General features: G+C 39.7%; 1 protein-coding gene and 1 pseudogene across 2 annotated transcripts in view; one reads left to right on the forward strand and one right to left on the reverse strand.

Annotated features, from left to right (window-relative positions):
* Positions 1–26,685, forward strand: part of Gab3 (GRB2 associated binding protein 3) — a 150,246-nt gene that overhangs the window by 100,980 nt on the left and 22,581 nt on the right. The window contains exons 3-6 of one of the 2 annotated variants that reach the window (XM_085837806.1): positions 80–299; positions 1,031–1,509; positions 24,396–24,451; positions 25,242–25,449. In XM_085837806.1, the coding sequence (XP_085693932.1) occupies positions 80–299; positions 1,031–1,509; positions 24,396–24,451; positions 25,242–25,449 (963 nt within the window). The remainder of the gene's footprint in view (positions 1–79; positions 300–1,030; positions 1,510–24,395; positions 24,452–25,241; positions 25,450–26,685) is intronic. The other variant, XM_085837807.1, reaches the window with a different exon arrangement.
* On the reverse strand, positions 18,451–22,949 carry LOC110288652 (acyl-CoA-binding domain-containing protein 5 pseudogene; annotated as a pseudogene).

The following is a 26,685-nucleotide window of genomic DNA, read 5'->3' on the forward strand; positions in this document are numbered from 1 at the left end:
TGGTTTTTGGATGCTATTTGAAAAACTTTGAATGTTATAACCATTCATTAAACACTTACCTGGGAAATGATTTTTCCAGCAGATTCCATGGAGAGTCCCTCTCACATGCCCTCCTCCTTCCAGCCATCTCCTGCCAGTTCACTTCATACTGTCCATGTTGCCAACTCTGCCTTACTAAAAGATGACCAAAACACTAATAGTGTAGTCACCGAGGAAACCAGACGTGAGTCAGAGTTTCTATTCCTTCCTGATTATCTGATCCTGTCCAACTGTGAGACTGGAAGACTACACCATGCCAGGTATGCTTACTTTTGATACTCAACTGGGCCTTCCAGCATGTTCTACTTTGTTCACAGAGATGACATTCCCTTTTGCAAAGTCTTTGAGATGTGCTTGAAGCACATAGCCAAATACACCTGTTTAGCAAAAATAATTTCTAGTAGATGGGTCTAGTCTTATCTCTTTCTTACTATTGCCAAGGACAAGGGCAGGTGATTATCAATATCACTATTAAAGATAAAGTAGTATGCTAAATAAAATGAGTTATGGGTTTCAACATTGTGGCTTTCATTTCTTTCTTTTTTTAAAAACAGTCTTTTTGTTTGCTTGTTTTAAGATTTATTTATTTTATGTATGTGAGTACACTGTAGCTGTCTTCAGACACACTAGAAGAGGGCATCAGATCCCATTACAGATGGTTGTGAGCCACCATGTGGTTGCTGGGAATTGAACTCAGGACACCTGGAAGAGCAGAGCAGTCAGTGCTCTTAACCACAGAGCCATCCCTCCAGCCCCTGGCTTTCATTTCTAACCTTGCAATTTTCATACTCATCTTGTGCTATATAGGATGAAAAAGACCTAGCAGACTTTTTGTCTGCACTAAGGAGTTGGTATAACTGTGGGTTGTAGAAAGAATAAGTCTTTACAAGTAGAACAAAAGGTGGCATATGACAACTTTTTAATAGGTACATGTGACTTTTATGTGTGGATGTCTACATAGCAATCAAATTTATTTGTTTTGTTCCTTCAGTCTTCCCACCAGATGTGATAGCTGGTCAAATTCAAACCGCTCATTGGCACAGACTTCATTTGATGACGTTTTTCTTGATGGTCTACAGCCATTTATCTCTAATAATTTGATCCATCCCTTGCACCGTGGGAAAGTATCTCAGGATTTTCCTCCCATAAGGCCCCAGGCTTCTTTAATTTGGAATAGAGAAATCAATGGCCCTTCCAGGAACCTCATGTCTTCTTTACCATTGTTGGAATCGTCGTTAAACCCCACAGTTCATGTAGAAGAAAAGCAAGTTTCCTTACCCAGTGGGGTAAAAGAACTAAGCATTATGTCTAACACTCCACCTCCTCGTCCTCCTAAGCCAAGTTATCTCTCTGAACGACGCCAAGATCAGCCCTTGTTGACTGGGCACAGCAGTAACAAGAAGCCAGGGTATACTATGGTACCAAGAAGAACCTCTCTCTCTGGGTTAGACCATGTGGGATCCTGGAAAGGTAAGTGATGGGTGCTAATACTCAGGCAAAGAATTATGGGCAAAAACTATCCTTTACAACTCCTTATCACACCTTGTGTCCACTAGTAACATTCTTTGTTGAAACCAGTCCAGTCTCCTAAAGAGGCTGAGTGTATGGCGAGAGCACACAAAACTCTCCTGTTCCTAGGTACCTACATTTTCCTTTTGAGCCTAATCACCAGGAAAGATTCATAGATTGCTAAAAATACTGTAAAGGCCTGGAGACCCTGTCTATTGTTAGTCCTTGCCCAGGTTGGAATCTGCTCATCAGAGACTTAGCTGCTGATTTTTGTTTGGTGTCACCTGAGGGCCTACTTTAGCATGTATGTCATATGGTTTTGCTTCAAATTGATCTCATTTTCTTCTCTGCCTTTCACCTGCATAATGATCCTGGAGATTATAGCTCATTCTATTTCTTAACAATTTTGTTAGTTTCATTCGGCATCTCAATTCACACACATTTTTTTTTTTTTTTTAGATCCTGATTGGCTATATATAATTCTTACCTAGCCTCATTAATTTTGTCTACTGACATACTCTCCAATGTGAATGACTTGCAGTTTTTCATATAGTGCCATTGTCTACCACTCTTCCACTCCAGTACTCTGAGGCCTTCAAAGGCTGCTTGACAAGTATCCTCACTGACTTTTTTAAAAGAATTTTTTAATTAGGTATATTTTTTCATTTACATTTTCAATGCTATCCCAAAAGTCCCCCAGACCCTCTGCCCCCACTCCCCAACCCACCCACTCCCACTTCTTGGCCCTGGCGTTCCCGCGTACTGGGGCATATAAAGTTTTCAAGACCAAGGGGCCTCTCTTCCCAATGATGGCCGACTAGGCCATCTTCTGCTACATATGCAGCTAGAGACAAGAGCTCCAGGGGGTACTGGTTAGTTTATATTGTTGTTCCACCTATAGGGTTGCAGATCCCTTTAGCTCCTTGGATCCTTTCTCTAGCTACTCCATTGGGGGCCCTGTGATCCATCCAATAGCTGACTGTGAGCATCCACTTCTGTGTTTGCTAGGCCCTGGCATAGTCTCACAAGAGACAGCTATATCTGGGTCCTTTCAGCAAAACCTTGTTAGTGTATGCAATGGTGTCAGCGTTTGGAGGCTGATTATGGGATGGATCCCCGGATATGGTAGTCTCTAGATGGTCCATCCTTTTGTCTCACCTCTAAACTTTGTATCTGTAACTCCTTCCATGGGTGTTTTGTTCCCAATTCTAAGAAGGGGCAAAGTGTCCACACTTTGGTCTTTGATCTTCTTGAGTTTCATGTGCTTTGTATCTTGTATCTTGGGTATTCTAAGTTTCTGGGCTAATATCCACTTATCAGTGAGTACAAATCATGTGAGTTCTTTTGTGATTGGGTTACCTCACTCAGGATGATGCCCTCCAGGTCAATACATTTGTCTAGGTTTTTCATAAATTCATTGTTTTTAATAGCTGAGTAGTACTCCATTGTGTAAATGTACCACATTTTCTGTATCCATTCCTCTGTTGAGGGACATCTGGGTTCTTTCCAGCTTCTGGCTATTAGAAATAAGGCTGCTATGAACATAGTGGAGCATGTGCCCTTCTTGCCAGTTGGAACGTCTTCTTGATATATGCTCAGGAGAGGTATGTCAGGATCCTCCGGTAGTACTATGTCCAATGTTCTGAGGAACTGCCAGAATGACTACCAGAGTGGTTGTACAAGCTTGCAATCTCACCAGCAATGGAGGAGTGTTCTTCTTTCTCCACATCCTCGCCAGCATCTGCTGTCACCCGAATTTTTGATCTTAGCCATTCTGACTGGTGTGAGATGGAATCTCAGGGTTGTTGCCTGAAACAGGGCCTGTCCCAGAAGCTGTGTTGCTTCAGCCTGTCACAGAAGCTGTTAGCTTCTGTAGTCCACACTCTCACCTGCCCAGAGTAGTCTCTGAGGGATCCGGGAACCAAGATGGCTCTCCCAGGTGCTCTGGCAAAGCCCTCTCAGGCGGGGCCTCACTGAGTTTTTAGTAAACTCTTTATTAATTCTTAGTGCATTAATATATTTTGTCAGGACATCATCAATCTAAACATCATATTATATTTGTTTATGCCACCCTATGGATCTCAGACATACACAAAATCCCCTTATTCTCTCTCCTTGCCCCCTAAATACACTTACTTACTTACTAACAATACACTATTACTTATTAGGACTATATAGCACAGGAGTTTAGTCAAAGTGTAAGGAAGGCAAATTGGTTTTCAAATCTCTCTGAGTAAGGAAATAGTAATTAACCATGACACATGTTGTTTTCTCTATCCTGGGTTCTTTTTCTTTTTTCATATGAATTTAAAATTGCTTTTTCCATGCTTTTGAAGAATTGTGTTGGAATTTCGATGGGGATATCATTAAATCTGTAGATTGCTTTCGGTAGGATGGCCATTTTTACTATGTTAGTCCTACAAATCCATGAGCATTTGAGATCTCTATTTTCTGAGGTCTCCTGTATTTTTCCATCTACATAAACTTTATATAGAAACTATTTATATACACACGCCAACTTTCTGTATTTTCCTTATTAATCTTTATTTTTAACATAGTTTTACAATAAACAGAAAGGATGATCATTAAAAGATACTGTAGCTGTCAATTTTTAAAATGAGGTACTTGTTTTAAAGCATTACCACTGTATCCTGTAATTATATACCTTATATACAAGAAGGGTGTGCAAACTGCTTTCAAACTATAAAGTAATTCTGATATATAAGATACAAATGGTTGCCCTTAGGCATTAGTTACACTTGACTACTTGCAATGAATCACAACTTGTTACATCTTTAATTTGCATTTTATTTATATAAGAAAAAAGGCCATCACTTTATCATACCAACTTCTTTTGTAATTTATTTATTTATTTATTTATTTTTAATTAGGGCATTTTTTATTAGATATTTTCTTCATTTACATTTCAAATGCTATCCCCAAAGCCCTCTATACCCTTCCGCTCTCCCTGCTTCCCAACCCACTCATTCCAGCTTCCTTGCCCTGGCATTCCCTTGTACTGGGGCATATGATCTTCGGTACACCAAGGACCTCTCTTCCCATTGATGGCCGACTAGACCATAATCTGTTACATATGCAACTAGAGACACAGCTCTGGGGGGTACTGGTTAGTTCATATTGTTGTTCCCCCTATAGGGTTGCAGACCCCGTTAGCTCCTTGGGTACTTTCTCTAGCTACTTCATTGGGGGCCCTTTGTTCCATCCAATCGATGACTATGAGCATCTACTTCTGAATTTGCCAGGCATTGGCATAGCCTTACAAGAGAGAGCTATGTCAGAGTCCTGTCAGCAAAATCTTTCTTGCAAATGCAATAGTGTTTGGGTTTGATGGCTATATATGGGATGGATCCCCAGGTGGGGAAGTCTCTAGATGGTCTTTCCTTCAGTCTCAGCTCTGAACTTGGTCTCTGTAACTTCTTCCATGGGTATTTAGTTCCCCATTCTAAGAATGACTGAACTATCTCCACTTTGTCCTTCCTTCTTCTTGAGTTTCATGTGTTTTGCAAATTGTATCTTGGATATTCTAAGTTTCTGGTCTAATATCTGCTTATCAGTGAGTGCATATCATATGTGTTCTTTTATGGTTGGGTTACCTCACTCAGGATGATATCCTCCAGATTCATCCATTTGCCTAAGAATTTCATGAATTCATTGTTTTTAATTGCTGAGTAGTACTCCATTGTATAAAGGTACTACATTTCTGTATTCATTCCTCTGTTGAGGGTACATCTGGGTTCTTTCCAGTTTCAGGCTATTATAAATAAGGCTGCTATGAACATACTGGAGCATGTGACCTTCTTACCGGTTGGAACATCTTCTGGGTATATGCCCAGGAGAGGAACTGCTGGATCTTCTGGTGGTGTTATGTCCAATTTTCTGAGGAACTGCCAGGCTGATTTCCAGAGTGGTTGTACCAGCTTGCAATCCCACCAACAATGAAGGAGTGTTCCTTTTTCTCCACATCCTCCCCAGCATCTGCTCTCACTTGAGTTTTTGATCTTAGACATTATGACTGGTGTAAGGTGGAATCTCAGGGTTGTTTTAATTTGCATTTCCCTGATGATTAAGGATGTTGAACACTTTTTCAGGTGCTTCTCAGCCATTCGGTATTCCCCAGTTGAGAATTCTTTGTTTAGCTCTGTATCACATTTTTAATAGACTTATTTGATTTTCTGGAGTCCATCTTCTTGAGTTCTTTATATACGTGGGATATTAGTCCCCTATCTGATTTAGGATCGATAAAGACACTTTTCCAATCTGTTGGTGGCCTTTGTGTCTTATTGACAGTGTCTTTTGCCTTACAGAAGCTTTGCAAATTTTTGAGGCCCCATTTGTCAATTCTCGATTGTATACCCGTACCATACAGTTTTTATTACAGCACAAGCCATTGCTGCTCTGTTCAGGAATTTTTCCCCTGTGGCCATATCTTCAAGGCTTTCCCCCACTTTCTCCTCTATAAGTTTCAGTGTCTCTGGTTTTATATGGAGTTCCTTGATCCACTTAGACTTGAGCATTGTACAAGGAAATAAGAATGGATCAATTCGAATTCTTCTACATGATAACCGCCAGTTGTGCCAGCACCATTTGTTGAAAATGATGTCTTTTTTCCACTGGATGGTTTTAGCTCCCTTGTCAAAGGTTAAGTGACCATAGGTGTGTGGGTTCATTTCTGGGTCTTCAGTTCTATTCCATTGGTCTACTTGTCTGTTGCTATACCAGTACCATACAGTTTTTATCACAATTGCTCTGTAGTACAGCTTAAGGTCAGGCATGGTGATTCCACCAGAGGTTATTTTATCATTGGGAATAGTTTTTGCTATCCTAGTTTTTTTGTTATTCCAGATAAATTTGCAAATTACGCTTTCTAAATCGTTGAATAATTGGGTTGGAATTTTGATGAGGATTGCATTGAATCTGTAGATTGCTTTTGGCAAGATTGCCATTTTTACTATATTGATCCTGCCAATCCATGAGCATGGGAGATCTTTCCATCTTCTGAGATCTTCTTTGATTTCTTTCTTCAGAGACTTGAAGTTCTTATCATATAGATCTTTCACTTCCTTAACTAGAGTCACACCAAGATATTTTATATTATTTGTGACTATTGTAAAGGTTGTTGTTTCTTAATTTCTTTCTCAGTGTGTTTATCCTTTGTGTAGAGAAAGGCCACTGATTTCTTCAAGTTAATTTTATATCCAGGTACTACACTGAAGCTGTTTATCAGGTTTAGGAATTCTCTGGTGGAATTTTTAGGATCACTTATATATACTATCATATCATCTGCAAATAGTGATATTTTGAATTCTTCCTTTCCAATTAGTATTCCCTTCACCTCCATTTGTTGTCTAATTGCTTTGGCTAGGACTTCTACTACTGTATTGAATAGGAAGGGAGAAGGTACGCAGCCTTTTCTAGTCTCTGATTTTTGTGGGATTGTTTCCAGCTTCTCTCCATTTAGTTTGATGTTGGCTACTGTTTTGCTGTATATTGCTTTTATTATGTTTAGGTATGGGCCTCAAATTCTTGATCTTTCCAAGACTTTTATCATGAATAAGTGTTGCATTTTGTCAAATGCTTTCATAGCATCTAAAGAGATGATCATGTGGTTTTTGTCTTTGAGTTTGTTTATATAGTGGATTACATTGATGGATTTTCGTATATTAAACCATCCCTGCATCCCTGAAATGAAGCCTACTTGGTCATGATGGATCATTGTTTTGATGTGTTCTTGGATTCGGTTAGCGAGAATTTTATTTCATATATTTGTATCAATATTCATAAAGGAAATTGGTCTGAAGTACTCTATCTTTGTTGGGTCTTTGTGGGGTTTAGGTATCAGAGTAATTGTGGCTTCATAGAATGAATTGGGTAGGTATCTTCTTTTTCTATTTTGTGGAAAAGTTTGAGGATTATTGGAATTAGGTCTTCTTTGAAGATCTGATAGAACTCTGCACTAAACCCATCTGATCCTGGGCTTTTTTTGGTTGGTAGACTATTAATGACTGCTTCTATTTCTTTAGGGGATATGTGACTGTTTAGGTCATTAATCAGTTGCTGATTTAACTTTGGTACTTGGTATCTGTCTAGAAATTGGTCCATTTCATCCAGGTTTTCCAGTTTTGTTGAGAACAACCTTTTGTAGTAGGATCTGATGATATTTTGGATTTCCTCAGGTTCTTTTGTTATGTCTCCCTTTTTATTTCTGATTTTGTTAATTAGGATAGTGTCCCTGTGACCCCTAGTGAGTCTGCCTAAGGGTTTATCTATCTTGTTGGTTTTCTCAAAGAACCAGCTCCTGCTTTGGGTGATTCTTTGAATAGTTTTTCTTGTGTCCACTTGGTTGATTTCAGCCCTGAGTTTGATTATTTCCTGCTGTCTACTCCTCTTGGGTGAAATTGCTTCCTTTTGTTCTAGAGCTTTTAGGTGTACTGTCAAGCTGCTAGTGTATGCTCTCTCTAGTTTCTTTTTGGAGTCACTCAGAGCTATGAGTTTTCCTCTTAACACTGCTTTTATTGTGTCCTACAATTTGGGTATGTTGTAGCTTAATTTTCATTAAACTCTAAAAAAAGTCTTTCTTTCTTCATTTATTTATTATTTGACCAAGGTAGAGTGTTGTTTAGCTTACAAGTGAATATTGGCTTTCTTATGTTATTATTGAAGGTAAGCCTTAGTCCGTGGTGATCTAATAAGATGCATGGGATAATTTCAATATTTTTGTATCTGTGGAGGTCTGTTTTGTGACCAATTTTATGCCCAGTTTTGGGAGAAGGTACCAGGAGGTGCTGAGAAGAAGGTATATCTTTTTGCAACATCTGTTGCTTCTGCCGCCCACGTGCTCTCCTTCCTAGAGTGGTCTCAATGATCCCAAGATTCTGGGTGTACTAGGCCCTGCCTTTGTCCTTTGATCCTGTTGCTGCTAGCACAAGACCCTCTGGGTTTTTGGAACAGATGTTGCATTCTGCTCACCAGTGATCTCAAGATCCTGGGTGTGCTAGTGTGCCTGCAGAGTGGAAAGTCCTCTGGGTACCTCGGGACCCTCTGCTGAGATTACGCCCTCTTTTGTAATTTGAAACAAAAAACTCCACAGGTCTAAAGTTTTCTATAATAATTCAGTTATTTCCTTTTTTCCCCTTTCTTCAAAAATGTAGAAGGTAAATTGAGGTTTGTTTTTTGTTTGTTTGTTTGTTTGTTTGTTTGTTTGTTTTAATCATAAGCAAAAGCCAGTAGATCATTTTAGGTAGATCAACCAAGCTGTGATACACAATTTTTAAATAGTTACAGTTTTTTAAAAAATATTTTATTAGGTATTTTCCTCATTTACATTTCCAATGCTATTACAAAAGCCCCCCATACCCTCACCCCCCACTCCCCTACCCACCCACTCCCACTTTTTGGCCCTGGCATTCCCCTGTACTGGGGCATATAAAGTTTGCATGACCAATGGGCCTCTCTTTCCAGTGATGGCCGACTAGGCCATCTTACATATGCAGCTAGAGACAAGAGCTCCGGGGTTTTGGTTAGTTCATATTGTTGTGCCACCTATCAGGTTTCAATTCCCTTTAGCCCCTCAGATACTTTCTCTAGCTCCTCCATTGGGGGCCCTGTGATCCATCCAATAGCTGACTGTGAGCATCCACTTCTGTGTTTGCTAGGCCATGGCATAGCCTCACAAGAGACAGCTATATCTGGGTCCTTTCAGTAAAACCTTGTTAGTGTATGCAATGGTGTCAGTGTTTGGAGGCTGATTATGGGATGGATCCCCGGATATGGTAGTCTCTAGATGGTCCATCCTTTTGTCTCAGCTCCAAACTTTGTCTCTGTAACTCCTTCCATGGGTGTTTTGTTCCCAATTCTAAGAAGGGGCAAAATGTTCACACTTTGGTCTTTGTTCTTCTTGAGTTTCATGTGTTTCCCAAACTGTATCTTATATCTTGGATATTCTAAGTATCAAAAATCAAATAACCACATTAAAAATGGGGCTCAGAGCTAAACAAAGAATTCTCACCTGAAGAATACCAAATGGCTGAGAAGCACCTGAAAAAATGTTCAGCATCCTTAATCATCAGGGAAATGCAAATCAAAACAATCCTGAGATTCCATCTCACACCAGTCAGAATGGCTAGGATCAAAAATTCAGGTGACAGCAGATGCTGGTGAGGGTGTGGAGAAAGAGGAACACTCCTCCATTGTTGGTGGGATTGCAAGTGTGTACAACCACTCTGGAAATAAGTCTGGCGGTTCCTCAGAAAATTGAACGTAGTACTACCGGAGCATCCCACCATACCTCTCCTGGGCATATATCCTGAAGATGTCCCAACCGGTAAGAAGGACACATGCTCCACTATGTTCATAGCAGCCTTATTTATAATAGTCAGAAGCTGGAAAGAACCCAGATGCCCCTCAACACAGGAATGGATAAAAAAAATGTGGTACATTTACACAATGGAGTACTATTCAGCTATTAAAAAGAATAAATTTATGAAATTCCTAGGCAAATGGTTGGACCTGGAGGGCATCATCCTGAGTGAGGTAACCTAATCACAAAAGAACTCAAATGATATGTTCTCACTGATAATTGGATAAAGTTACAATTTTAAAAAACTTGTTTGTAAAGTCTAGGACAAGCAAATTATGTTCTCATAATTTTTTTTTCAAAGAACAACCTTATGTACTGTAGATGGATTCTTTCCCTCTTACTGGAAATATTCAATACCTAATGCTACTGCTCCCAACATCATACAAATCAAGGACAAATTAAAATGTTTTACTATCCAAAGCTGGTCATGGTTGTACATGCCTGTGGCTCCAGAAACTGAAAAGTAGAGACAGGAAAATCAGGTATTCAAGGTAATCTTTAACTACATAGAGAACTGGAGGCTGGCATGAGCTACCAAGACTCTGTCTCAAAAGAAAAAAAAGAAAAGGATTTGGTATAAAGTTTTTAAATTAAATCTTCAAGGCAAATAATATGTTACTGAGCACAATTTTGGGAAAGTACATAAGGAAGATTATTTTTCAAATACAGTCTTCTAGGATCTAAATTAGTCTTTCATTTTTTCTAATGGTAGAAGGAAATTAAGTTTCCATTAGTTAGGCATTCCTTAATTATGTGGACATAGAGACCTGAAGAGAGAAAGTACTTCTGATATCTTGTGAAGTATACCCCAAAGGAAAACTGAGGCACTAAGAGGTTAAGAATCCAGACTGTCGAGAAAAGCACCTGGGTAGCTAGGGCGCAGGGTCGGCTGACACTCGCCAGCTACCCACAACACCCGCCACAGGATCTTAAGACTTCTGGTGAGTGGAACACAGCTTCTGCTCCAATCCAATTGCACGCGGGACCTGAGACTGCATTAGTTAGGGAAGCAGAAACCGGCCTGAGTAGGGCCACAGGCCTCATCCGGCCGGATCAGCACCAGGGTAGCTAGAGCGCAGGGTCGCCTGACACCCGCCAGCTACCCACGACCCCCGCCACAGGATTTTGAGACTGCTGGTGAGTGGAACACAGCTTCTGCTCCAGTCCAATCACGCGGGAACTGAGACTGCTCTGGTTGGGGAGGGAGAAATCCGGCCTACGTAGGGCCACAAGCCTCTTCCGGTCAGGAAAGCACAGGGTAGCTAGGGCGCAGGGTCGGCTGACACTCGCCAGCTACCCACAACACCCGCCACAGGATCTTAAGACTTCTGGTGAGTGGAACACAGCTTCTGCTCCAATCCAATTGCGCGCGGGACCTGAGACTGCATTAGTTAGGGAAGCAGAAACCGGCCTGAGTAGGGCCACAGGCCTCATCCTGCCGGATCAGCACAGGGGTAGCTAGAGCGCAGGGTCGGCTGACACCCGCCAGCTACCCACGACCCCCGCCACAGGATTTTGAGACTGCTGGTGAGTGGAACACAGCTTCTGCTCCAATCTTTAAACAGTGACAACGACAACAACTAACCCCAGAGATTACCACATGGCGAAAGGTAAACATAATAATCTTACTAACAGAAACCAAGACCACTCACCATCATCAGAACCCAGCACTCCCACTTTGCCCAGTCCAGGGCACCCCAACACACTGGAAAAGCTAGACACGGATCTAAAAGCATATCTCCTGATGATGGTAGAGGACTTCAAGAAGGACTTTAATAACACACTTAAAGAAATACAAAGGAACACTGGTAAACAGGTAGAAGACATTAAAGAGGAAGCACAAAAATCCCTTAAAGAATTGCAGGAGAACACTGCTAAAGAGTTACAAATCCTTAAAGAAAAACAGGATAACATAATCAAACAGATAGAAGTCCTTAATGAAAAACAGGAAAACACATCCAAACAGATGATGGAAATGAACAAAACCATACTAGACCTAAAAAGGGAAGTAGACACAATAAAGAAAACCCAAAATGAGGCAACACTGGAGATAGAAACCCTAGGAAAGAAATCTGGAACCATAGATACGAGCATCAGCAACATAATACAAGAGATGGAAGAGAGAATCTCAGGTGCAGAAGATTCCATAGAGAACATCGGCACAACAATCAAGGAAAATGTAAAATGCAAAAAGATCCTAACTCAAAACATCCAAGAAATACAGACACAATGAGAAGACCAAACCTACGGATAATAGGAGTGGATGAGAATGAAGATTTTCAACTCAAAGGACCAGCAAACATCTTCAACAAAATTATTGAAGAAAACTTCCCAAATCTAAAGAAAGAGATGCCCATGAACATACAAGAAGCCTACAGAACTCCAACTAGACTGGACCAGAAAAGAACTACCTCCCAACACATAATAATCAGAACAACAAATGCTCTAAATAAAGATAGAATACTAAAAGCAGTAAGAGAAAAAGGCCAAGTAACATATAAAGGCAAGCCTATCAGAATTACACCAGATTTTTCACCAGAGACTATGAAAGCCAGAAGATCCTGGACGGATGTTATACAGACACTAAAAGAACACAAATTCCAGCCCAGGCTACTATACCCAGCCAAATTCTCAATTAACATAGATGGAGAAACCAAAGTATTCCACGACAAAACCAAATTCACCCATTATCTCTCCACGAATCCAGCCCTTCAAAGGATAATAAGAGAAAAAACCAATACAAGGACAGGAACCACGCCCTAGAAACAACAAGAAGGTAATCCCTCAACATACCTAAAAGAAGACAGCCACAAGAACAGAATGCCAACTTTAACAACAAAAATAACAGGAAACAACAATTACTTTTCCTTAATATCTCTTAATATCAATGGACTCAACTCCCCGATAAAAAGACATAGACTAACAAACTGGCTACACAAACAAGACCCAACATTTTGCTGCTTACAGGAAACTCATCTCAGAGAAAAAGATAGACACTACCTCAGAATGAAAGGCTGGAAAACAATTTTCCAAGCAAATGGTATGAAGAAACAAGCTGGAGTAGCTATTTTAATATCTGATAAGATTGACTTCCAACCCAAAGTCATTAAAAAAGACAGGGAGGGACACTTCATACTCATCAAAGGTAAAATCCTCCAAGAGGAACTATCAATCCTGAATATCTATGCTCCAAATACAAAGGCAGCCACATTCATTAAAGAAACTTTAGTAAATCTCAAAGCACACATTGCACCTCATACAATAATAGCGGGAGACTTCAACACACCACTTTCACCAATGGACAGATCATGGAAACAGAAACTAAACAGGGACACAGTGAAACTAACAGAAATTATGAATCAAATGGATCTGGCAGATATCTACAGAACATTCTATCCTAAAACAAAAGGATATACCTTCTTCTCAGCACCTCATGGTACCTTCTCCAAAATTGACCACATAATTGGTCACAAAGCAGGCCTCAACAGATACAAAAATATTGAAATTGTCCCATGCATCCTATCAGATCACCATGGACTAAGGCTGATCTTCAATAACAAAATAAATAATAGAAAGCCAACCTTCACGTGGAAACTGAACAACACTCTTCTCAATGATACCTTGGTCAAGGAAGGAATAAAGAAAGAAATTAAGGACTTTTTAGAGTTCAATGAAAATGAAGCCACAACATACCCAAACTTATGTGACACAATGCAAGCATTTCTAAGAGGAAAACTCATAGCTCTGAGTGCCTCCAAAAGGAAACTAGAGAGAGCACACATTAGCAGCTTGACAACATACCTAAAAGCACTAGAACAAAAGGAAGCAAATTCACCCAAGAGGAGTAGACGGCAGGAAATAATCAAACTCAGGGGCGAAATCAACCAAGTGGAAACAAGAAAAACTATTCAAAGAATCAACCAATCAAGGAGCTGGTTCTTTGAGAAAATCAACAAGATAGATAAACCCTTAGCCAGACTCACTAGAGGGCACAGGGAAAGCATCCTAATTAACAAAATCAGAAATGAAAAAGGAGACATAACAACAGATCCTGAAGACATCCAAAACACCATCAGATCCTTCTACTAAAGGCTATACTCAACAAAACTGGAGAACCTGGATGAAATGGAGAAGTTCCTAGACAGATACCAGGTACCAAAGTTGAATCAAGATCAGGTTAATGATCTAAACAGCCCTATATCCCCCAAAGAAATAGAAGCAGTCATTAATAGTCTCCCAACTAAAAAAAGCCCAGAACCAGATGGGTTTAGTGCAGAGTTCTATCAGACCTTCAAAGAAGATCTAATCCCAGTTCTTCACAAACTATTCCACAAAATAGAAACAGAAGGTACTCTACCCAACTCATTCTATGAAGCCACAATTACTCTGATACCTAAACCACAAAAAGACCCAACAAAGATAGAAAACTTCAGACCAATATCCCTTATGAATATTGATGCAAAAATCCTCAATAAAGTTCTTGCTAACCGAATCCAAGAGCACATCAAAACAATCATCCATCCTGACCAAGTAGGTTTCATCCCAGGGATGCAGGGATGGTTCAATATACGGAAATCCATCAACGTAATCCAGTATATAAACAAACTCAAAGACAAAAACCACATGGTCATCTCGTTAGATGCGGAAAAAGCATTTGACAAGATCCAACACCCATTCATGATAAAAGTCTTGGAAAGATCAGGAATTCAAGGCCCATACCTAAACATGATAAAAGCAATCTACAGCAAACCAGTAGCCAACATCAAAGTAAATGGTGAGAAGCTTGAAGCAATCCCTCTAAAATCAGGGACTAGACAAGGCTGTCCACTTTCTCCATACCTATTCAACATTGTACTTGAAGTCCTAGCCAGAGCAATTAGACAACAAAAGGAGATCAAAGGGATACAAATTGGAAAAGATGAAGTCAAAATATCTCTTTTTGCAGATGATATGATAGTATATATAAGTGACCCTAAAAATTCCACCAGAGAACTCCTAAGCCTGATAAACAGCTTCGGTGAAGTAGCTGGATATAAAATTAACTCAAAGAAATCAATGGCCTTTCTCTACACAAAGAATAAACAGGCTGAGAAAGAAATTAGGGAAACAACACCCTTCTCAATAGTCACAAATAATAAAAATATCTTGGCGTGACTCTAACTAAGGAAGTGAAAGTTCTGTATAATAAAAACTTCAAGTCTCTGAAGAAAGAAATTATAGAAGATCTCAGAAGATGGAAAGATCTCCCATGCTCATGGATTGGCAGGATCAACATTGTAAAAATGGCTATCTTGCCAAAAGCAATCTACAGATTCAATGCAATCCCCATCAAAATTCCAAATCAATTCTTCAACGAATTAGAAAGTGCAATCTGCAAATTCATCTGGAATAACAAAAAACTTAGGATAGCAAAAACTCTTCTCAAGGATAAAAGAACCTCTGGTGGAATCACCATGCCGGACCTAAAGCTCTACTACAGAGCAATTGTGATAAAAACTGCATGGTACTGGTATAGTGACAGACAAATAGACCAATGGAATAGAATTGAAGACCCAGAAATGAACCCACACACCTACGGTCACTTGATTTTCGACAAGGGAGCTAAAAACATCCAGTGGAAGAAAGACAGAATTTTCAACAAATGGTGCTGGCACAACTGGTTGTTAACATGTAGAAGAATGCGAATCGATCCATTCCTATCTCCTTGTACTAAGGTCAAGTCTAAGTGGATCAAGGAACTTCACATAAAACCAGAGACACTGAAACTTATAGAGGAGAAATTGGGGAAAAGCCTTGAAGATATGGGCACAGGGGAAAAATTCCTGAATAGAACAGTAATGGCTTGTGCTGTAAGATCGAGAATTGACAAGTGGGACCTCATGAAACTACAAAGCTTCTGCAAGGCTAAAGACACCATCAATAAGACAAAAAAACCACCAACAGATTGGGAAAGGATCTTCACCTATCCTAAATCAGATAAGGGACTAATATCCAATATATATAAAGAACTCAAGAAGGTGGACTCCAGAAAGTCAAATAACCCCATTAAAAAATGGGGCTCAGAACTGAACAAAGAATTCTCACCTGAGGAATACCGAATGGCAGAGAAGCAACTGAAAAAATGTTCAACATCCTTAATCATCAGGGAAATGCAAATCAAAACAACCCTGAGATTCCACCTCATACCAGTTAGAATGGCTAAGATCAAAAATTCAGGTGACAGCAGATGCTGGTGAGGATGTGGAGAAAGAGGAACACTCCTCCATTGTTGGTGGGATTGCAAGCTTGTACAACCACTCTGGAAATCAGTCTGGCGGTTCCTCAGAAAATTGGACATAGTACTACCGGAGGATCCAGCAATACCTCTCCTGGGCATATATCCAGAAGATGCCCCAATCGGTAAAAAGGACACATGCTCCACTATGTTCATAGCAGCCCTATTTATAATAGCCAGAAGCTGGAAAGAACCCAGATGTCCCTCAACAGAGGAATGGATACAGAAATTATGGTACATTTACACAATGGAGTACTACTCAGCTATTAAAAAGAACGAATTTATGAAATTCCTAGCCAAATGGATGGACCTGGAGGGCATCATCTTGAGTGAAGTAACACAATCACAAAAGAACTCACACAATATGTCTTCACTGATAAGTGGATATTAGCCCAAAACTTAGGATACCCAAGATTTAAGATACAATTTGCTAAACGCATGAAACTCAAGAAGAATGAAGACCAAAGTGTGGACACTGTGCACCTTCTTAGAATTGGGAACAAAACACCCAGGGAAGGAGTTACAGAGACAAAGTTCGTAGCTGTGATGAAAGGATGGACCATTTAGAGACTGCCGTATCCAGGGATCCATCCCATAAGCAGCTTCTAAACGCTGACACCATTGCATACACTAGCAAGATTTTGCTGAAAGGACCCAAATATAGCTGTCTCTTGTGAGACGATGCCGGGGCCTAGCAAACACAGGAGTGGATGTTCACAGTCAGCTATTGGATGTATCACAGGGCTCCCAATGGAGAAGCTAGAGAAAGTACCCAAGGAGCTAAAGAGATCTGCAACCCTATTGTTGGAACAACATGATGTACTAACCAGAACCCCGGAGCTCTTGTCTCTAGCTGCATATGTATCGAAAGATGGCCTAGTCGGCCATCAATGGAAAGAGAGGCCCATTGGACTTGCAAACTTTATATGCCCCAATATAGGGGAATGCCAGGGCCAAAAGAATGGGAATGGGTGGGTAGGGAAGTGGGGGGCGCTATGGGGGACTTTTGGGATAGCATTGGAAATGTAATTGAGGAAAATATGTAATAAAAATATTAAAAATCAAAAAAAAGAAATGCACCAAAAAAAAAAAAAAAGAATCCAGACTGTCATTTACACTTGCAGAAAAAAGGATTTCATGCTTTTGTTACCTTAGTAAAAACAATATAAATAGGTTTTAATTTTATTGCAAAGCACCCTATGAAGCAGAGAGTAGATATCCTCACTAAAAGAAAAATGGTTACAAAGGATTAATTGTGTATGGTCGAATTAAAATCTGATTAACCATCTCTAGAATTGGAATAGTTTTGCACCTACAATAGGCCTGTTCTTCATCATTTCCATCATCAAGTTAAGTCTGTTCAATAAATCATTTGTAAACAGTAAGCACAGTACAAGGACAATGATATTCTGAGTTCCCCTGAGTAAGCCAGGTAAATCAAGCCACTAAATAAAGTCCAGTCTTATGTACAGACCACAAAGAATGTAGAGGATTTTTCCATCAGTTTTCTGCTATGTAGCTGAAAGTTCAGTGACTGACACAAAATTGATTTAGCCTCATTTAAAAGCCACTTTTGCTTCTGCATTCTTTTTTGTGTTTAATTTAGAAAAGTAAAAAGTATAAATTTTATCTCATAATTGTAGCTGTGCCTTAAAAATGCAGCTTATCATTCTTATGGAAGAAAATCAGGTGATCGTTACTGAACAATAATTAATAACTTAAAGTGCTTCAAGCTCAAAAAGAGTATAAGTCTATGGATGCTACTTAAAATCCAGTTGAGATTGATTTTTCAAATATCATCAATATTAGTCTTTAAAATGTTACCATTTGTGTAGTGCAAAGAATATTTGTGCATATAAACCAAACTACTGGACAAAAAAGAATTGTAATCATCACAGATTTTCTTTTGAATTCCACTTCATTTCCAATCCATCTCTTAGGTCATCCAGTCCCAGCAGTTTTCTTGAGTAAAAGGCCATTTCTTCAATTTAGTTTTTATTATTAGATATTTTCTTTATTTACATATCAAATGCTATCTCAAAAGTTCCCTATACCTCCCACCCCACCCTGCTCCCTTACCCACCCACTCCCACTTCTTGGCCCTGGCGTTCCCCTGTACTGAGGCATATAAAGTTTGCATGATCAATGGGCCTCTCTTCCCAATGATGACCGACTAGGCCATCTTCTGATACATATGCAGCTAGAGACACGAGCTCTGGGGGGTACTGGTTAGTTCATATTGTTGTTCCACCTATAGGGTTGCAGACCCCTTTAGCTCCTTGGGTTCTTTCTCTAGCTCCTCCACTGGGGTTCCTGTGTTACATCTCCTTCTTTGATAATACAAAAGCACCAACCACTGAACAATAAAAGGCCATATAATAGCAGAAGCTAATGCACCAGGGAACATCTCAAAGGGCCATCAAGATGGCCTCTGTGAGGAGGGCTGCTTACTTGTCTGCAAAGATAATTTTGCCTGCAAAGCAATTGTTGTTTCTAGTTTATGAAGTCTCTGAAGGACATTCTGCATGTCATCCTGCAATCTAATGAGCACAAGAGCGATCTGCTCATTGAGGCTGCTTCTGGACCCTTATCCTGAGCCCCAGTGTTCTCCATTACCTCCACTTCCTACTTGCTGACCCATGGTTCCTTCACTCAAATGTGGCATTCTATGCCCTACTCTCCCTCTCCTGACACTGGAAAAGTTCTTGCTCTTTTCTCATGGCGGCACTCCACTGCTACTTCTGTCATCTTCTCCTTCTTATTTCACTTCACCTTGTCCTTTGACTGCTACCATCCACATTTCCCCAATGGTGCCATTTCCAGGAGATTGTTGAGCATCTTCACAAAACCCAGAACTTTCCAAGTGCTGAGTAGGATGACCATCTAAGTAATACTCTTGTCCAAATTGCTCCATAGAAGCACAGTATACTTCACTATTGGAATCACTTGTCAAATGATGTATTCCTGAAACATCTTCACTGGGATCTTCATTTGTATTTTGGTGAACACAGACAACAGTGTTTCCTGTCTGCTGCAAGCTATGATCTCCAGGCTTTTCATCTTCACTGCTCTGGTACTCCAGGAAGAATCAGTATGAATATCACTCTGTATATCTTGAGCAAAGCTACCTTTATAGACATTGGTAACAATGATTTCCAAATTCTTATCTGTTGATTTCTTCATCATTTTCTTATCATCACTGCCACTCTGTTCTGCTCCTTTTAACTCTTCTTGGGCCTCTTCTTCCTCAGACTCAGCACCACTATCATTGCTCTCTGCTTTACCACTAACAGCTTTGACATTTGAAGAGGTCAGAACATTACCAAGATCTTTCTTTCTGGAACCCAGTTGAGTCACCGAGTGAAGAAAAACACCGCACAAACTTAGTACAAAAACAATGGTAACTCAATCACTGGGCACATCAACTAAAATTCTAATCTTGTAAGCCAATTAAATCTAAATCCTACAGTGGCAAATCTACCAGGATTCCCCATCTAACCAGCAGAAACTAGTAGGTACATCTTGTCTTCTCATATCCCTGTCCAAAAGCCAGATTTTTGTATTTTTAAATGATTTATATTTATTTTATGTGCATTGACATATGCATGTTTAAGTGAAGGTGTCAGATCTAGAGTTATAAGCAATATTGAGCTGCCATGTGGATGCTGGGAATTGAACCCATGTTCTCTGTAAGAGCATTCACTGCTCTTAACTGCTGAGACAGCTCTCAAGCCTCCAGCTTTCTGTACTTAAATTAAAATTATACTGTATCTGTACATGAACTTGGAAATGGACATCTTGACAGTATTGATTTTTTTCAAATCAATAATTTTAATGAAAATGGCATATTCTCCATGTATTTAATTAAAAATATTTAATTTTTGTATTTTTTAAAGATTTATTTATTACATGTAAGTACACTGTAGCTGTCTTCAGACAAACCAGAAGAGGGCAACCTATCCCATTACAGATGGTTATGAGCCACCATGTGGTTGTGGGATTTGAACTCAGGACCTTCGGAAGAGCAGTCAGTGCTCTTATCCGCTGAGCCATCTTGCCAGCCCTATTTTGTGTATTTTTAATATATGTGAATATCTGTGTATGGGTATGTGTACAAGTAAGTGCCTGTGGAGTCCAGAAGAGGTCATCAGATTCATGGAGCTGTATCACACACAGGTAGTTGTTAACTACAAAACTTGGTGCTGGGAATCAAACTCTGAACAAGCAGCATGTTCTCTTAACCACTGAGCCACATTTCCAGGGACCATTTGTATATGGTGTATATCCTTGTGAATGTGGAGGCTAGAATTCAGTTTTGCCAGACACTATTGCAGATGCCAACAAGATTTTGCTGACAGGAGCCTGATATAGCTGTCTCCTGTGAGGCTCTGCCAGTGCCTGGCAAATACAGAAGTGGATGATCACAGTCATCCATTGGATGGAGCACGGGGTCCTCAATGAAGGAGCTAGAGAAAGTACCCAAGGAGCTGAAGGGGTTTGCAGCCCCATAGAAGGAAAAATAATATGAACTAACCAGTACCCCCAGAGCTTCCTGGGACTAAACCACCAATCAAAGAAAACACATGGTGGGACTCATGTCTCTAGCTGCATATGTAGCAGAGGATGGCCTAGTCAGTCATCAATGGGAGGAGAGGCCCTTGGTCTTGTGAATGTTCCATGCCCCAGTATAGGGGAATTCCAGGGCCAGGAAGTGGGAGTGGGTGGGTTGGTGAGCAGGGGGAGGGTAGAGGGGACAGAGGATTTTCAGAGAGGAAATTCGGAAAGGGTATAACATTTGAAATGTAAATAAAGAAGATATCTAATAAAACATTTTTCTTTTAAAAACAAACAACTACTTTATATCCTTAAGGATAGCAAAAAAAAAAAAAAAAAAAAAAAAAGCCTACATTAAATGCCCTTGAAATGGGCTGGGGAGATAGTTCAGTGGAGCAGTGAGGATCTCAGTTTGATTACCCAGAAACTATGTAAAGCCTAGCTTAATAGCATGTATCTGCAATCCCAATTATCCGCCAGCAAGATGCCAGGTGGATGTAAGCAAAGGAGACCCAGCTCAAAGAAAGGTGAAGGGGAGGACCAGAGCCTGAGGTGTTCTCTGACTTCCATATGCACTGTGTGCCATATGTGCCCACACTCACACACTTGAGCACACACATATCTATACCATATGTACAATAACAGTAACAATGTCCAACATCAGTAGTTACTAGGTGTGATGGTTTGTATATGCTTGGCCTGGGGAGTGCCATTATTAGGAGGTCTGACCTTGTTGGAGTAGGTGTGTCACTGTGGGAATCGGCTTAAGATCCTTGTCCTAGCTGCCTGGAAGTTAGTATTCTGCTAACAGCATTGAGACGAAGATGCAGAACTCTCAGCTTCTCCTGTTCCATGCCTGCCTGGATGCTGCCATGTTCCCACCTTGATGATAATGTACTGAACCTCTGAACCTATAAGCCAGCCCCAATTAAATGTTGTCCTTTATAAGAAAAAAAGTCAGTTTTGAATGTTTTCTTCTGTTTTCTACCTTATTTTTAAAACAGGGTCTCTCACTGAATCTGAAGTTCATCAGTAAGCTAGACTATCTGGCCAGTGAGTTCCAGGGATTCTCCTGACTATATTTCCATCACTGGAGTTACAAATATGGGTTGCTGTAACAGCTTTTATGTGGATGCTGGGCATCCAAATTCAAATTCTAATGCTTGCAAAATAAGCACTTTACCAACTGACCATTTATTTCTATACCCCTCCATTTATTTATTTAGTTGATTTATTTCACCAGAAATGTTCAATTTTGTCCATATATTGTTAGGTCTATACCTAAGTAATGTATTTCATTTAAGGGGGTACTAGTATAAATTAAATTGCATTTTTTACTTCAAATTCCACTTGTTCATTGCTACTGTATAGGAAATGGGTGGGCTTGTATTAACTTTATTTCTTAAAACCATGCAAAGATAACCCATTATTCCAGAAAAAAAAATGGTTGACTTTTTTTTTTTTTTTTTTGAGACAGGGTTTCTCTGTATAGCCCTGGCTGTCCTGGAACTCACTTTGTAGACCAGGCTGTCCTTGAACTCAGAAATCCGCCTGCCTCTGCCTCCTGAGTGCTGGGACTAAAGGCGTGAGCCACCACGCCCGGCAATTTGTTGACTTTTTAAAAGATTTCTTTGTAATAATATCATCTGTGGATTTTTGTTTTTGTGAGATAAATTCTTAAGTTCCCCAGACTAACCTCAAACTTACTATGTACCCTATATTAGACTTGGCTCTCCTGCCTAAGCTTCCTGACTGCTGAAATTACAGATATGTACCACCATGACTAATGAGAAAGACAAGTTTAATTTCCTCCTTCCCAGTCTGTATATTCTTCCATTTCTTGTTCATATTGTATTTATTATTACTTATAGCACAATGTTAAAAACAGTGCAGAGAGGGAAAAACCTTAAATTTTTCATGATTTTTAGGAGGAATGTTTTGAATTTCTTACCATTAATTATGGTGTTAACCATAGATTTCTTTGTAGATTTTCCATTCCTTCTCTCCACCCCTCTCTCCTTCCTCCTTCTCTCCCTCCCTCCTCCTCCCTGCCCCCCTCACTATCTTCCTTCTTTAGTACTGGAGACTGAACTGATGGACTTGATCTAGCTACATTGCCTGTCCTGTAGCTTTCTTTACAAAGTTGAGGAAGTTCCTCTTCACTTTATCAAATCGATGATGTTCCTCTTTATTCATAGTTTACCGAGAGTTTTTTTTTTTAAAGAGAGAGACAGACAGAGACAGAGAAACAGAGAGAGACAGAGATACAGAGACAGACAGAGAGACAGAGACAGAGTGAGTGTTTGGTTATGTGCACATGAGTGCTGGTGCCTGTAGAGGTTAGAGGTATTGGATCTCTTTGGAACTGGAGTTACAGGGACTTGTGAGCTGCCTGATGTGGGTATTGGGGACTGAATTCAGGTGCTCTTAACCACTTCACTACATTTCCAGAAGCCACACCCCCCTTTTAAATCATGAATGGGTATTGAATTTTGTTAAATGTTTTCCCTGCATCTGTAGATATGATCATGTAATTTTGTTAGCCATTTTTGAGTATCACAAAAAAGTTTATTTTGCAAAAAGTGTCATATGAAAATGCACACAACCCAATTTTACACAAGAGTTAAATAGGCTTTTGGGAGAGAGACATGAACTTCTCTGCTGAATATCCATTGTTTAGCCTCTTTTCTAGGATTCTAACATGGTGATGCTGGTTCCTCATATCACCAGTGTTATTCTGCTGCCCACTAGTTGTCATCATTTACAACATTTATAAGGAGATCAAAGCCCCACAATATTCCTAGGACTTAATGTGGAATACGTTAATTGATTTTCAAATGTTGAACCAAGACTTCCATAACTATACTTGATCATGTTATCTAATTACTTTAAAGCATCATCAAATCAAACTTATTATTATTTTTAGAACATTTGCATTTATATTCATTAAATATATTGGTCTATAGCTTCCTTAAAATACCTATGGCTTTGTATTAGAGTAATTCTAGCCATTTTGACTGAGTTAAGTATTCAATATGCCTTATGGACATTTCTTCTTTCAGTTTAACAACTATTCTATATTTTGTCTCGTTTTTCACATCTATATAACAAGTTCCTAATTCTAGATTAGTTCAAATACTCTGTCTTCTCATACCTATACCTGATTATTGTTGCAGAAAGATCACAATCCATTGACTCATGGTAGCAGAACTCAAGTGGGCCCATAAAGCTGCCCACAAATGATGCTAAACTTGTTTTTTCACTCACCTCAATGGCTATTTCAACCACTTTCTCTTGAGATGCACGGGTCTATCTCCACAATCTCCAAGCTCAAAAGATTCTTTTAATAAATTTAGCAAACACTTGTTAATTACTTGCTGTATCTCCTTATCATTTATGAAGAGAATCAAAACCATCAGACAACTTTAATTTCTTTAGAATCTGATCTGATTCTTCCATCTCTTGAGGAATGAGTTCTTACTTCCAGCTACATTTAATAGCAAGCTTTTTGTATGTAAATTATGCATAATCCTTCTCTGTTTCTCTGAAGCTATAGGAACAGGCCCTGGGATGATATGGGCTTGGACTTTAGTTTCAGTGATTATTGTGGATATACTCACCACTCAAGCCTCTATCTTTCAGGTGATGTACAAAGCCAATCCTTAAGACACCGAGATAAGCGGCTCAGTTTAAATCTGGTATGTTTGGCTATTACATTCCTTTAAGTTTCCATTTGACCAGAAATAACCTGACCTATATGTGATGTTTCCTTTAAGTCTTCTAAGATTCAGCACTCTGATTCTCTGAGAACTCCTCCAGTAAACCCCTAAAGATTTGAATTGACTTGGGAATTATTGGATTTGATATTTCATAAGGACCTTTCAAAGCCAATGAATGAGACTTTTGCTTACTTGGGGTAGCTGTTAAAGCACCATATTATACTTGAAGCATGTATTGTTACTTTCTCATTGCTGTGATGAAATATCTGACAGAAGCCGCAAAGGAACGGATTTATTTTACCTAATGGCTGAAAAGAGAGGGCATGGGAGAGTTCATGGAAATGTGGGTTGCAGCTGGCACTCTCCTGGATTTCTCTTTTTCTCCTTTTTATTCAGTTCAGGATTCCAACCAGGAGTTTGGTACCACTTACATTCAGTGTGGGACATTCCTTCTCAGTTAAACCTCTCTAGAAATGCCCTCAAAGATATGTTTCCAGTGAACTTGATAATCAGAATTAACTACCACAAAGAAATTCATTAATTTAAAACCTTTAGTGTCATAGTTTCAAATCTCAGAGAGATAACACCTATCTTCATATGACTTCAGAGGCAGAACTTTAACTAGTTGCTTGTCCAGTTTTCCTAAAAAAAATTCAGAGTTCCTTTGGGGTAATTTAGAACTGAAACTGTATCACAGCTGTATTACCTACTAGTATCAGTTTGCATTTATGGTATATAGTTCCCAACCTATACTTGTTCTGTCTTGCAGCCATGTAAGTTTTCACCGATATATCCCACAGCTTCACCCAGTGCTGAAGACAGCTATGTGCCCATGAGCCCTAAAGGCACTGCTTCTGAATTTAGACCCCACTGCAGTCAGGATGACTACATTCCAATGAGCTCAAGCATGCTGCCTGAGTTACCTGCAGACTTGGAGCCACCCCCAGTGAACAGAAATCTCAAGCCCCAGAGAAAATGTAAGACATTTGACTAAGACTGCTATGTTGGGTAGAGGGGCAAGCTACTTCCTTATAATGATTAGAAAGAAGTAGATGGGGAAGAATTAAGAGATTGGGGTATTTTTTAAAAGATGTGTTTATTTTATGTATATGAGTACACTGTCTCTGTCTTCAGACACACCAGAAGAGGGCATCAGAACCCATTACAGATGGCTGTGAGCCACCATGTGGTTGCTGGGGATTGAACTCAGGATCTCTGGAAGAGCAGTCAGTGCTTTTAACCATTGATTCATCTCTCCAGCTTTGGGGTATTTTTTTTTTTATTCCAAGATTGTTATGATAAAAAGAGTCAGAAGACAAAGGTACTGTGGCTCTGCAAATGCATTCTACAGAGGACTTATTTTTGCCTATTTCTTTAATGAAGTCCCAGGAGTAAGTGATGAGAACCATAAAGAAAGTTACCAGATATCTCATTTAAATAACACTAGAATGTATAATACTGGCTTTCTGGAAGGCAGTCAACAATGGTCTTTGACAATTCCTTAATGTACTTCATACTCAAGTATAAATTTTATATATATTTTTTACCACTCAACAGAGGCAGAGTGGTGGTGGTGGTGGGACTTCAACTGTGAACCATATGACTCTTGTGCACACAGGGCATCTTTTTGCTCCTGTGTTACTACTCCCAGGCAGCCCTTCTGGTAGAAAAGGAGAAAGGGGAAAGATAGATCAAAGTGAATTCTTTTAAATTTACTTGAGATTCCTTTATGAATGTGGATATATTTCCTGCATTTATGTCTGTGTACCACATGCATTCAGTGTCCATGGAGGCCAAAAGGGTTCATCAAATCCCCTGGAACTGGAGATACAGATGACTTAACTGCCATGTAGGTTCTAGGAACAGAACCAGATCCTCTTGAAGAGGAGCAAGTGCTCTTAACCATTGAGCAAATTGTCCCTCAAAGTTAATTATTAACTTCATTCTTACTTAACTTCATTCACTTGCCCAATAGGCTACACGATTACAAGGAAAAATTTGGTGCAATGGCTGTGATCCCTGACACACCATATGGTCTGCGTATGCCCCTCATTGCTCTTAGAAAAAATTGCCCCATTCTGTTGGCCATGCCCAAAGCTGCTAACTGAGACTTTACTCAGGTCTAGTCAATACCAGCTACACCTTTTTGGTTGTAAATCAACCACATGTGTAGAGTGTTAGCCATGTATGCAGTGGTATGTTAGGCACTGGAT

Source organism: Mus caroli, unplaced genomic scaffold (genome assembly GCF_978045245.1).
Source record: "Mus caroli unplaced genomic scaffold, Mus_caroli_1 scaffold_5, whole genome shotgun sequence".
NCBI classification, from domain to species: Eukaryota; Metazoa; Chordata; class Mammalia; order Rodentia; family Muridae; genus Mus; species Mus caroli.